The 14,748-nt window shown below is 36.7% G+C and overlaps 1 protein-coding gene across 2 annotated transcripts in view; it reads right to left on the bottom strand.

Annotated features, from left to right (window-relative positions):
- The window catches only part of daam1b (dishevelled associated activator of morphogenesis 1b), a 54,904-nt gene that overhangs the window by 22,737 nt on the left and 17,419 nt on the right, over positions 1-14,748 (bottom strand). For both annotated transcript variants that reach the window (XM_081378839.1, XM_081378838.1), the window contains exons 3-10: positions 11,738-11,827; positions 4,250-4,321; positions 3,842-3,936; positions 1,121-1,454; positions 919-1,029; positions 640-743; positions 476-542; positions 75-192 (exon numbers count right to left, since the gene is read on the bottom strand). In XM_081378839.1, coding sequence (XP_081234965.1) covers positions 75-192; positions 476-542; positions 640-743; positions 919-1,029; positions 1,121-1,454; positions 3,842-3,936; positions 4,250-4,321; positions 11,738-11,827 — 991 coding nt within the window. The remainder of the gene's footprint in view (positions 1-74; positions 193-475; positions 543-639; positions 744-918; positions 1,030-1,120; positions 1,455-3,841; positions 3,937-4,249; positions 4,322-11,737; positions 11,828-14,748) is intronic.

The raw sequence follows: 14,748 nt of genomic DNA on the forward strand, positions 1-14,748 counted from the left end.
TATTTGAAAAATATAGGATGAAAGACAGATGCGGTCACTATGTCACAATGGGGAAAGAGATGATTGCCACTCACGAGGCATGAGTAGGCAATGATGAAGAATAGACATAAAGTGCGGATATGCATCTGTGTGGGCCAGCTTCTTCCGTACAAGCTCAAAAACCTGTGTTGCACTTTTCGTGTCTATATGCATCTGGAAAAAAAAATAGACAAATTCCATACACTAGTGTTAAGTCACAGGATATTTTATTTTAAATACATCTTTGAATTAAAATAATACATAATTATTAAAAATAATTATATTATAGAAATATAAAAATGATCATATTTATACATAATATATAATCAAACACATATATATATATATATATATATATATATATATATATATATATATATATATATATATATATATATATATATATATATATTATTATTATTTTTTATTTTTTTATTTTATGTTTTGATCTACTCACAGACTCAAAGCGCCTGGATAATGTGAGCTCATCATCATTTCTCAGCATCTCAAAGTAATCCAAATGCCTGAGGACACAAAAAAACAGATGCGGCAAAGTCAAAAAGCTCAAATTTGCTGGATGAGACTCAACAACAAATGTAAAGTTAGCAATGTGGACTTTACCTGTCTAACGTGGAGTTTTCATGTGACCTGAGTTTATCAATGATGGGCTGAATCCCCAACATGAGGAACTCGTATCGCAAATGAACCCGGAACTCAAGGCTGGCCTACAGGATAATTGAAGAACCACTTGATGAACTTGGGTTTTTATACACAACACTTTCTTAAAGGTGACTATTGGGTGAAATATTGAGTTATTTCGGTAGATGTTTACAGAGGAAAGCACAGATCTGGTCAAAGAGTAAATTAAGATGTGTTAAAAACTGGCGAGTGTGGTCTTACTTCTCCAGCTCCTTGGCTTAACACAGCGTTGATGAAGGACATAATGGCCGTTTTCAAGCTGACCTCGTCCCTATACCGCCCTGTACTCTTGTCCAGATCATTCAGCAATGTCTGTGACAAAAAAGACATCATGGGATTAGCATTTATCCTGATATGTACTCTCTTGATACTTGGTTTTAAGGTTGTAAACAAAGTAGCCCACCTGAAATCGTGTGCGCTCACAAGAGAACTTCTGATAGTGCAACATGGCCTCCAGAATCTTCTTGTGGCCTCCCGGCACTAAACACACAGCACCCATGATCTCCAGCACCGCCACTTTGGTCTTGATGTTCTCGGTGGCCAGACTCTGAGCGATGATGTTGATGCTCTCGGTGTGAGAGAGCACGTGTGCGCGACCCTGGGAGTTGTTCATTAGGGCTTTGATGCAGCCGATGAGGGAAGTGTGGATCTGAGACTCGGTGGTCTCGTAATCCATGCTCTTCAAAAAGTTCAGGATGCACGTCAGGCCGTCCAGATCAATGAACCTTGTTACAAACCTATGAGGAATAAATTCAGCTGTTCGTCAAGGATCTTTCTCACTCATATTAAAATTGTATAGGCAATGACAAAAAAAAAACTTTCATTTTAAAGGTGTCATATCATACATGTTTTCAAAATGTATTTATGTGACCAAAAGTGATGTCTGGAAAAATTGACATCTTCACCCTATATGGTGATATTGCGTAGTTGTGCTTGGAGTCAATTGTTTTGTTTGTGATATTACAGTGAAACATGCTAAACTGTACAGACGTCATTTTTGGCAAGGCAAAGAAATTATTAACACATGGAAAAACAACAGAGAAACAACAAAATATTAATACCGGATAATTGTGCTCTAGTCAATGTATGCTTTTTCCTGTGAGCTTTTAGTTTTTCTATACATTTTTTGTACAGTAAAAAAACCCCTGTAGCTGTAGTTTGCCCCTTTATTGCCAAATCGTTTTGTCAGATAAATACCTTATTAAGTTTAGTGTTTTGTTCCTCCCTCATAATTAAAATATTTAAAAAATAATAACTATTTTCCTCATATGGTTGATGGTTTAATCAAGCTTGTAGGGTCATTAAAAACAAATCTCTAAACCAATGGACAACCTGGACATCAGTTTTGGCCACTACTGTATATACAATATATATATATATATATATATATATATATATATATATATATATATATATATATATATATATATATATATATATATATATATATATATATATATATATATATATATATATATATATATATATATATCAAAATGGGCAAAAAAAATAATAATAAATAATATATATATATATATATATATATATATATATATATAATTTATTTATTTATTTTTTGCCCATTTTGATTTATAAGCAAAAGTGAAGAGGCGACAGGAAATGATGGGGAGAAGACAGTGCAATGGGATTGCCACACGACATGGGCTGGATTCAAACCCACATTAAATTTGCAACATGAACACCACAACTCAATGTGACTGGCGTATGTGTGTTAACCGCTAGGCCATGTCTTCGAAAACAATTAGTACATGTGAAAATGATCAACTCCACAGGGAGGTGACGAATGCGAAAAAATATATCACATCAGTAACCAGACTGATTTATGGCCCCTATAAAACACTTGACTTTAAATACTATTGCCAAAACTGTGAAAGGAATGACTTGATATGTAGCCTGAACGTTATTAGGCACAAAGAGGGCTGGAGTGTTTTGACCCGAGCCCTGCAGAGGTCAGTGCTGATGACCTGACCTCAGGATCAAATGGGCAGAGCAGGAACCACTGATCAAACGCAAGTGTCTGTGAGCATGTGTGTTTGATGAAAGTAATCTCATTTGCATAATGAGAACCAAAACACCATAAGGGAAGCGTTTGTTTAATAAGAGAGTGAGGTACTTGCCAATGGAAAAATTTATGACATGTTAAATAAAATATTGCCTTAAGACAGCTGTGCATAGCTTCAAGTAAAATCAATAATGTAAACATTTTTTTATTTATTTAGAAGTCGAATATGGACCATTTAAGATATAAAGTGGACAAAAATATATATTTACACTTTTTTTCAAAATGTGGGGTTTGTAAGATTTTTTAATGTTTTTGAAAGAAGTCTGTTATGCTCACCAAGGCTGCATTTATTTGATCAAATTTGCATTACAGTAAAAACAGTAATATTTTGAAATATTATTACAATTAAAAATAACGATTTTATATTTCAATATATTTTCAAATGTAATTTATTTCTGATAAATATAAATGCTAAATCTGAATTTTCAACATCATTACTCCAGTCTTCAGTGTCACATGATCCTTCAGAAATCATTCTAACATGCTGATTTTGTGCTCAAGAAACATTTCTTATTGTTATCAAAATTGAAAACAGAATTTTGTAACATTTTATCTTTAATGTACTTTTTGACCAATTTAATGCATCCTTGCTGAATATAAAGTATTATATTTTTTCGGACCCCACACTTTTAAACCGTAGCGTTAAGGCCTGTTCACACCGGGACGAATTTCGCGCACGATATTCGCCGACGTTTAACGCCTCGTGACTAAACAAAGGGCGCCAATGTGAGTGTGCGCACCGACGCGAAAAACGCCACGCGTAAAAGCGGCATTTTTTTTTAAAAACGCCTCAGGTTCGTTTTTTTGGTTTGGCGCGCCGCGTCAAAAACTATCCGACCAATGAGATTGGCGCTTTTGCTCACGTGTCTGGAGCTTCTGAAGTTACAGTAAAACACAAAAGCTTGGGTTTGAACACAAAAAACGCGTTGAAAAACGCTGGCGAATAACGAGCGCCGATATTCGTCCCGATGTGTATGGGCCTTTACACTTAAAACCATATGTAAATATAAATGTCTTGACATTATAAAAAACATAGCAGACCTCATGGGTTGTGTTCGCAGTGCCGTTTTAAGGCTTTCAATGGTCTTGTTGCGTTCCTCCTCTTCTTCCTTCTCCAAGGCCAACAGAGTCTTCCTCTGCAAAATAAAATGAGAAGCCATGCTCACACTAGAAGCGCAAGTTAGCCAGCTAAGACCTACATCTATAAGCATTGATACATGTCATGTGTTTTAAGGCCACAATGCCGAATTGGAATGTAACATATATAATATATAATTAGGTGTCCACCAAAGTATTTTTATTTTTTTTCCGAGGCTCGCATATTTGTTTCCAATTGTTTTCAAGCTGGCTAAAACACTTTAGTGGACACACAGCCTTAGGGTAACCACTAAGAGCTCCAATAACCATTGTTTTAAGAAAAGAAAAAGTCTTCAAAAATAACATACTTACAGCTGCCATTGAATTGAGCTGGTCAATGTAGTACTCTGGCCAGCTAGTAGCACCTTTATTCTCCTCGGTTTCCTGAGAGAGAATACAAATGTATTAAAAGGCACAGAAATAGCAAACTTTACCTTTAAATTATGTCTTCAAAACATTTATCTAAGCATGTCAGCATGAGTTTATTGAAAAACAACGTCAACACGGCTCTTGTTTTCACTTCAAGCACACACCATTAATCCACACTGTCTTGTGCATGATGCCTATCAGAGTGCACACAACAGGAACATGACACTGGGAATAGAGGAATGTGAAACAGCATATCGGGAATGAGCTGGGAAGGAAAACGTGGTTTCGGAATGTTATTGGGAATGACATATTATGGACGCTTCAGTGGGAATGAGACGTTCCTAACTCTGCGGCAATGAAAAATTATCTTTATCTTGAAAATGATCTTATTTTGATACCGGCCAGTTGAGTGAAACCAAATATTCAGCCGACAAAAGTGTGAATTGGCTTATCTGTGAGGCATTTATTTAGTCTATCGTTCCTTCTGCATTTAGATGTTGCTGTTTTTTTCCCCTTTTTTCAATCACAATACCTCTTATTTCTTTGGTTTCTTTTTCTTTGCATAATTTCTCTTTGTAGTTTGAAGCTGGTATTTAACCAAAGTATCTGTATATTTATTGCTTACTATTATATGTAACCAAAGCAGATAAAACATGCAATAAGATTCACACTGCATATATTCCCAGGTGAACCTCACCTCCCCCCGACACGTACACACTTTCCCAAACATACCGACTCAGAAAAAGCAGATCTGAAACAGAACATCACGCTCAAAGCACTGGCAGAAATAGCACAGGCTTTAAGTAGGCCAGCAGAGATTCACAGAAACAACACAGCTCCCAGATTGAGCCAATGCCACATTAGCTGAAAACGCAGTAAGATTCAGAAGAAAAGCAGGAAAGCAGAGAGCTACGCAGGGAGTAATGAATCAAAAACGAGTGGAACTTGTGAAGTGTGACAGCTTCCCTCTCAAAACAAGCACGGGCTGCCCGCACAGCCACTAATAAGTAGTTTAATTGTATATTGTGTTCACCGAACACACTGGAAAGGAAATCTGGCATAGCAATGTGCTTCTTGCAGCAACTGCGTGGGATGTTTCACACCCGGCTCTGCCAAGCCTTTTGGGAGATGATGGCACCTCACAAAAGGGCATCTGTTGGGATAAACGGGGAGTCTTGAATGCCGGCCTGGAGACCGGTGAACTTCCACCGTCCTGCATATTTCTCCTCAACTCCCCACTCACCATTTGGCCTTAATGAGCAAAGCATTAACGTGGATCTTTGGCAGGACTCATTCTCATGCTGTGAAGGACTTCCCTCTGCCCTCTTCCCATGAGCACTTCATTCTCAGACAGACATGTCATAACGACTGTGATATTGTTGGCTGAGGTCGGTTCGGAGAGGCGCTCTTTCTAAGAACCATCGATGCTTCAATGTGTTCAGTTCAGATAATTACTATTTCACGAAATCTGTTAAGAGGAAGATGAATCAGCGTAAAGATCAGCAAATATCAACAGATAAAAATGATCAACAAACTGAGTGAGACTGCATTTAAACTGCATTGCTAAAAATAAGCACCAACAATTACCTGAACAAGAATTGTTCAATTGTTGCATAGCTTTCAAGTGAGAATTGGCAGGTTGTTATCTGCACATATTTTGGGATATCACATAAATATGCTGGATAAAAACCCTGTCCTGTTCCCACCAAAAATTATGTTCTGCATGAAAATTCGGTCTGATTTTTGCATGGAATTTGTCTGTTCAGATCAATGTGTACAAAATTCAGCGGACCGGCGCTATTTCACTCTCTGACAGTAGGTGGCGCTTTGAAAAAAGTAGAAATACCCCGACTGCCCCTGTGCGCAAAGCAGCGCCATTTCTGACACTCATTGAGAGGAAAGGAGGTAAAACAGTATTTACATGTTTTCAAGCAGTTTTTTTATTTTATTTATTCACTACGGTGTTCCTCAAACAACACCAAATACAAAATTATAAAGACGAGAGTCAGATCGGGATTCTTCCTCTGCTATTTACTGTCACTTAAAAAAAAAAAGTCTGTCTGTAAGCGCCACCAAGTTGTAGTTTTATGTAACAGCAGCAGTAGTGAGTGCATGTGACTAAAAGCGCAAATCTTATTGGCTAACCAGATTTTTCACAGTGCGTTGAAAAGTGATCAGGACATCTGAAGAAAAAAAACAGCGCACAAATGAAAATGTTTATTATGCTCTAATTTTCGCAATGAACATTTGCACAGGCCAAATAAACAAACAAATCCAAAATGCATGTAAAAATATAAGTACATATTTTATTCAATGATAATAAGACATGCATATATATGCAAATGTGTGTGTGAATTAATATGGAAATTTTGACAGAAATGAATAGAAAATAGAAATAATTATTTGCAATATTCTGATTTGTTGACTAAATTCAAATCGGAAGGAAACTTCAATGTTGACTTCAGCCCTACAGGTCTAATCTTTCACATCTGCCAGACAGTGATGGGTCAGAGATTAACTCTGCTCATTTGAACCCACTTGTCTATGTATTTGTTGGATCACCGCCCAAGGAACTCAGGCGAAAAGCTTGATAGCCCCTGACTTAGGAAAAACAAAACAAGATCAAGACTCTTCCTCTTCTGTCCATCCACCATTAACTATTTTTTTTATAAAAACACTGAATGCTTCAGCAAAGAGAACGAGAGTAAGATTACAACGGCATCCATTTATTTTGTAGTGATCAGAAAGCTCTGATTACAAATGTTTATTTCTCCACAATGGGGACAATTGAGGCAACTCGGATTAATATCCACACTGACTATTCTTAATGATCCTTTGCCAGGAGCAGGACAGCTGATACTGTACCTGGAGCTTTGGTCTTGAGCCAGGAGAGCTTGCACACCTGAGTGCATTGAGACATTTAGATCAAGGCTCAGGTGAATAATCACTGTGCTCAACACACCGTACAGAAGGGGATGTCAGCAAAACAGTTTGGGAATCAAAGTTAAAATAGTCCTCGCCCTTCACAGGGGTTATAAGAGCCCTAATACTTCTGTTACCCTTCCCTTCCAGAAGCACTAAGAGACGAAAAAAAAATACTTTCATGACTTAGAGGCCATTTTGTACACATTTTTAGTTATACATTTTGTGTTTTCCTTGAAGTGCACAGTCATAGATTTGCACGGCCATTTTAAGAAATCCCTCTGACCCTCAGAATTGAATACGTTTGCTACTTTGAACATTTGCTACTTTGACACCAAACTTTTGAATGATTGTTTATTTTTAAGACTAAATGTAAATGATCTCTGATGTTGCTGGGAGATTTTTGTCATTACTTGGTTTTTCATTCTCAACCTGACACTTAGAATTACTGTACACAGACTATTTGTTTTGAAATGAGCAACCGCACATGCTCTCTGGCCTGGAATGCGAGTTTGCTGTCTTGACAAAAATGCAGCCCCGTCCTGCAATTACTGCCTCTTCTTTAATGTTCACTTTTATCTAACCAGATCAAAGAAAATATGAATCCTCATTATGACACCTTTATAAAATAATGATTTAACTTTAGAACTCTGATGAAAGCAATTCAGGTGAGTTTGGGGGATGTCAGTTTTATAGGTTAGCATTCTCTGGTCAAGTAATAACACATTTTCTGGTTTGTGCTCCGTCACGCCATTTGATATCATATGAGAGATGTCAGACAGTCACCTCTGACTCACCTTGTTAAACTCAGTGTTGAACCTGTGATCAGATTGCAACCGGTTTAGCAGCTCTGGCTGATAACTACCAATCAACGTCCTATACAGTATGAGCTTATGGACTGTCAAACAAGTCAAATATTTCAAAAATTGCTGCTTTTTTTCTTCTATTAATCAAAGAATTCTGAAAAATATATATTGTGGTTTAAAAAAATCAACTGTTTTCAACATTGCTAAAAATAAGAAATGTTTCTTGAGAACCAAATCTTCTGAAAGATCATGTAGTTACACTGAATTACTGGAGTAATGACATTCCACTTTGCCACCACAGGAATAAATTACATTTTAAATAGAAAAGTCATTTTAAATTGCAATAATGTTTCACAATACTACTGGATCTTTGATCAAATAAATGCAGCCTAGTGTAAATTAACACTAATATGTAATAAAGCTGGTATAAATTTATTGATTTTAATATTAATATCATTATTTGATGAGAAAAAAAAAATACAAAGATGATTCAAAGATTAAATTATTTTCTATAAATTAATTGTTTATTATGGAATTAACTGCATAAATTAATATATGAGTCAGATATGAGTCATGTATTAACACATTAAAATTACATTTGAGTCAAAATCAAAATGTCTACACCTTAATGATACATGGAAAGAGAAGGTAATGAAAGAGATGACTGGTGTGAATTTCCCAGGGTTGACAGACCCATCAAAAGCTCCCGGCTCTTGCAGATAACATAATCTGCACCTGCAAATGGAGGCCTTCCTGTTTGCTTTGGACCAACCACGGCTTCCCTTATCCGTCCACCCTCCTATCCCAGACCAAAGCCCTGGGGAAGAGCGCCAAGTCCCTGTTTTACTAGTCCCAGACTGGGCACTGTGCTGAGTCTGCATGAATGCTGCTGCACAGCCACGGGCAGTCTCACGACAGACATATTCTTCCTTAATCTCATCCATCCGCTCACCGTCTTAAATCTTTTTCATTAGTTCCATGTGTTGGATCGTGGAGCATGACCTCCTGATGCAAGTAGAGCTAAATCAAATGTGGCTGACAGACACTTATCAAAACACAGAAACGGCATCCCAATCGGGCCAACTGCTGCGCTTCCAAAAAACAGGATCAGAAAGCAGGTCATTTACAAAACATTTATAAAAATCCTTCTCGTCACTTAATAACTAGAAGTCAAAAGGCAATTTTGAGCGCCCTACTTCACGTCATGGCCTCTTTCGGCTCAGTGTCCCATGACAATGAGGAATTAGGTCTGTAATTGGGACACAGCATATGTGGCTATACAGGAATAGATGTAATGGCCAGACAGATGGTCAACCTGTAACCAATAACCACTACAATTCATAGATATGGACGTCTAAGAAAAATCCCAGTGGGGCACTTTCTTTTAATGCATCATATGGTTTATTGAAGCAAAAAAGAAAAAAGAAAAAAAACTCTCCACATCACATATCTAGAGAATAGAAAAAAGCATGCACATAGTAGAATTACAGCATTACAATAAATGTACAGATTGTCCAACCCAATATTTAATATTCTTGATGCTGCTCTTCGAAAAAAAAAAGTTTTAAAAGTAGGCTGGTCTCCTTAGTGGTCAAACAGCGCTTGTGTAATGTCAAAATGATTGAGATTGACAAGTTACATTTACATTTATTCATTTAGCTGACGCTTTTATCCAAAGCGACTTACAATTGCTATACATGTCAGAGGTCGCATGCCTCTGGAGCAACTAGGGGTTAAGTGTCTTGCTCAGGGACACATTGGTGTCTCACAGTGGATTCGAACCCGGGTCTCTCACACCAAAGGCATGTGTCTTATCCACTGCGCCATCACCACCACTCACTTAATTAAGTTGACAACCAGCTCAAACGAGGGGCCTTCCTGTTCACAATAGACGAGTGTGAATTCCAACGCAATGCTTTAGTTTTAACAGTGAAAAAATGCATGGTAAGATGCAAGTAACCAAACATTTAATAAATTGATTTCTTCACGACTACAATTAGACCTAGAAATTTTGTTTTTCTTTTTATCCCTTAAATTTAATTCCTTTAAATAATTCTACACTTGTGCACATCTGACCAACACCGTATTAACCAAGTCGAGGTGTCATTTGTCATGTGACCTACAATGTCGTCAGCCACATTGAAATTTACAATGCCAGTATGAACACAGTGCATCCTAAGTGTATTCATTGCATATGCATAATTAAAGAACAGATGTTAGAAACAGTTTTATTAAATACGTTTCAAATGCAGCTACAGTCTGCTTACTGAGTTGCAATGGGTCTTTACGCTTCAGTGTGAACATTTAACTAAGAACAACCAGTTTATAGACCTGCAGGATTTCGCCACTTCAGTGTGCTTTCTATCACCCTGACTGTATTGCTGTCACTTCACTGGCAGGTAACCACCGACCACCCACTGTCTTTGGCTGTGTTTGTGCGCCAGGTTTCAGTGCTCATGCTGTCTTGAGTTAAACGCATGGATTCACATCAAAAGAACAGGCTGGCAGGACTTATGTTTGTGGCATCATGGAGGGTTTGATGTCATTTTAAACACCGCCCACCCCTCCAGCGTTTCTCTAATCTCTGAGCTCCATTAGGTCATGGAGGATAAATGGTATGACTTGGCCTCACCGTATCGAGCATTCCTAAACACGCAGCGATGTCCAGTATAAATGAATAAGTGTGATTTCATAAAATAGGATTTGCTTTTTAACAAAACATTAGCTGACAGAATCAAGCGGTGGGAACAGCAGACCCATGTGATGACCTCGTCTATGGCAAATGTTCAAAATACAACAAGGACATAGTAAATTCCTCCATTCCCATCACAAACTAATCAAGTCTAACGCCTTTTCTTGAAGTTGGTGAACTCATCTTGCATGGCTTAACAGTGACTCAATGGCATAGGGCCAATGTCTAGTGTTAACCACTATTTTGTTGATCATAGTTATCTATTAACTCAGCAGAATAAAATGTCCAGCTATTATTTCAAATCAAAAACCTAATAGTATTTGTTCTAACTTTATTTTATAAAGAAGGCTTGGCATTTAATAAAAAAGGCTAATAATGTATATAACATTTGAGAAAAGAAAGTTAAATGAAATGCATGTTTATCTAAAATAAAAATTGTGGTAGCTTTAAAAAAAAAAACTCCTCATTTACCTTAAAAAAATATCTCGTCTCAGCTCGTGAGTCACCATTTTTTTTAGTTCTCAGATGATGAAAGTAACGCCTAAAGAAACAGACTGACTGATACACTGCCAACTTCTCTCCGCAGTAACAAACTGGAGATCCTGAAGTGCAGCATGTACTTTGTTTCAGGTCGCTTTGGTAAGAAAGAATCTGCTAAGAACATAATGTAAGAGAAAGTCTCTTCATCTTGTCTTTAAGAAGTCTAAATGTCCACTTATCCTTAAGTTCTGCTGGCACGTAATTAATAATGAAGAGATAAATGGAAACATTTAATAGATTAGCCGTTTTTAAAGCAGGGAAAGTGAAGATAAGGGGCATTAAGTCAGAATCCTTTCTCTTTCAGACAGAGGGGTGATTACGTCAAGCAATTTGATATATGAGATGTTTAAACACCGTTCTGACAGGATGACAGTGTAATCTGGTGCACTGAACTTTCAACTGAGGATGATAGGGAAAACACACACACACACACACACACAAAATAAAATGGCCTAAAGTTGGAAGTCTAACCTTCTTCTTGCTGCAGTATATCTGCCATTTCTTTTCTGCTGGTAAGGCAAACATGGCCTCTCTGTGCTTCTCTGTGAGGTCCAGCTCATCCTGAATGAAAGAAAAAGACAGAAAGAGAGAAGACAGATTAGATATTTTTGAACCTGGACATGGCAAAAACAAACTGTAAATCCCTCGAGGCAGGGTCAATATCCACCCACAAACCAATGATAACAGCATGTGGAAACCACAGAATGTTTTTTGTTTTTTTCAACTTTCTCCCTACCCACAAATACTTTCTTCCCATCCTCTAGCAGAGAGGACACAGAGGAAACTGACAGAAAGAGAAGAAAACGTCTGTGATAGAAGACTAAGTGGTGATTTGCACTGCAGACCTGGTGAAATGACATTTCTTTCCACTGTATACTTGTATATGGTTGGAATGATAATAAATCAAAGTTGACTTGAACTTTGCTTGACTTGAGTTTGAAAAACACAAAGAATATGTATCATATGAATTACACTGGATATATCTCAGTTAATAGAAATTTTTTCTTAACTAATGAAAATGTCAATGCTTGTTTTATAATCAAATTATATATATATATTAATGCATGCCAGGGTTGAGAGTCATTAGTACACACACTAACGTCTCTTTTTGTTCTTGTAAAAAGAAATGAATCACCGTTTCCACAAAAATATTAAGCAACACGACTGTTTTCAACATGGATAATAATAACAAATTCTTGAGCAGCAAATCATCATATTAGAATGTTTTCTGAAGGATCATGTGACACTGAAGACTGGAGTAATGATGCTGAAAATTCAGCCTTGCCGTCACAGGAATAAATGACATTTTAATACATATTTTAATAGAAAACAATTATTTTAAATTGTAATAATATTTCACAATATTACTATATTTTTTAAGTCTGTGATTTTGTTGAATTTATGTAAATTGTAATTCAGTAAATTCTGTCATTGACTCTGATTTCATTAAAATTCATCAAAATTCATTGTGAATTCTGCTCAATCCTGTTGGAAACACTAAAGGACTGACGGTTGAACAATCAACGGCTTTGGCAATGAAAGTACTACATATAAACTTCTGCCACTTGTAATTTCCTTTTGTTTTGTCCTTGAAATAGCAGTACACCACAACAATCACTGTGTTGTGGTTTGTCCTCCACAGTTGGTGTAGGTTTCCACAAAGAAAGCCCTGGTTTGTTTGTTAGCTGCTCTCGACATGGGAGTCCCATGCGAACTTATTTTCCACTTGCACACACACACACAAACGAAAATATTCATATTACAATGTATACAGGAAAGCAATCCATTCACTGAAACATGCAACTGAATCAGTGTACAATCAGACACTTTCATGACACAATCATTTCTTTCATGACATGAGGGTGTTTCCATCATAAAGCACCATTCTCTTGTCCTCCAGGGACACAAAATGGCAAGATTTTCCCATAGTCTCCTATAGTGAATGTAAAATAATTGTTAAAGGTTATATGTAAAACAATTAGTGCATTCATGTTTGTTGCAAAAGTCTAGTTACATTCACCAAGGTTGCATTTATTTGATCAAAAATACAGTAAGAACGGTAATATTGTATATATTTTAAAATAACCCCTAGTGTAAAATGTATCTGAAATACTTTATTTTATGCTAAGTATACTACAAATACATTTCATATTTCTGTACTTATTATAAATACCCTGCAATTGTACTCTTGGTATACTAAATTGATATACTTAAAGTCTGCTAAATTGGAAAAACTAATTTTGTACTTGATGCACTTTAGTTTTCCGGAAATAGCCATAACTAAAGATTTACTTAAATTTGTTTGTGCTAAAGTGGAACTAGTGCAAGTATACTTTAGGTTCACTTTAAATATCTTGCATTTAAAGACTAATAGTATGCAGTGATCATTCTGTCCTTACTAATAATGATATTAATTTTAAGGCTTAATATTAAGAAATGTAAAGTTTTCAAGTCTCAGAGATATGTCAGTAAATATGTTAATGGATTTGTAGTATAAAATAAACGCATTTTAAATAATATTTTGATATACATTTTTTTCACTAAGGACTGTTTGCTGTTTTAATATATTTTATAATGTAATTTATTCCTGTGAAGCTGAATTTTCAGCATCATTACTCGAGTCTTCAGTGTCACATGATCCTTCAGAAATCATTCTAATATGTTGATTTACTGCTCAAGAAAATTGTTGCTTATCAATGTTGAAAAAAGCTTAACATTTTTGATTCTTTGATGAATAGAAAGTTCAATAGAGCAGTATTTATTTGAACTGGGAATCACTAGTTACATTATAAATGATCAATTATGGCATCCATTTCATATTAATTTGATTTCTTTAAAAAAATGGTTGCCAACAGAACTGTACTTACAAAGCGAGTTTTATTATCATATAAATCCTATCACACATCAACAACTGCACACATTATAGTGGAAAAGGACATAGCTTCAACAGTCAAAGTTGATTGAATTTGAGCTCTCCAATCTGAAGTGGACCACGTTCAAGGAACAGATCCACCATCGATCAGTCCATTTCAGCAGCAGAAGCTAATAAAGAGTCTGCTCAGCGGACATCTCTCACTGTAAATCCCTGCATGTAATGCTACTCAGAGATCTGCCTGCCAAAACTAGTAATGGCTTCCTGTCTGGCAGCTCTTGGTGACAGTGATGTCCCTGATGCTCCACAGGGATGCAGGAGAGAGGAAGAGCTGCTGTTCCTCTCATCCGGCCTGGTGTCTCTTCTATCTCTCGTGTTCCCGAGAATCCCCCTGCTTTTAACGGAAACGAGCTGCGCAGTCAGCAGAAGTCTAGACATCCCCGGCATATAAGCATGAAGAAAATACGCGTACAGTGTCTCATTACAGTCAAGGGCAGCCAGACTATAACCAGGATGTTCCATTCATGCAGAAAACCACACCTTGCCTTATCTGAACCCAACACGCCACATCAAGCCCCAGCATCCAGTCACAGAACAAACATTAAAGACT

The sequence above is a fragment of the Scardinius erythrophthalmus genome, assembly GCF_964197995.2.
Source record: "Scardinius erythrophthalmus genome assembly, chromosome: 11".
Taxonomy (NCBI): domain Eukaryota; kingdom Metazoa; phylum Chordata; class Actinopteri; order Cypriniformes; family Leuciscidae; genus Scardinius; species Scardinius erythrophthalmus.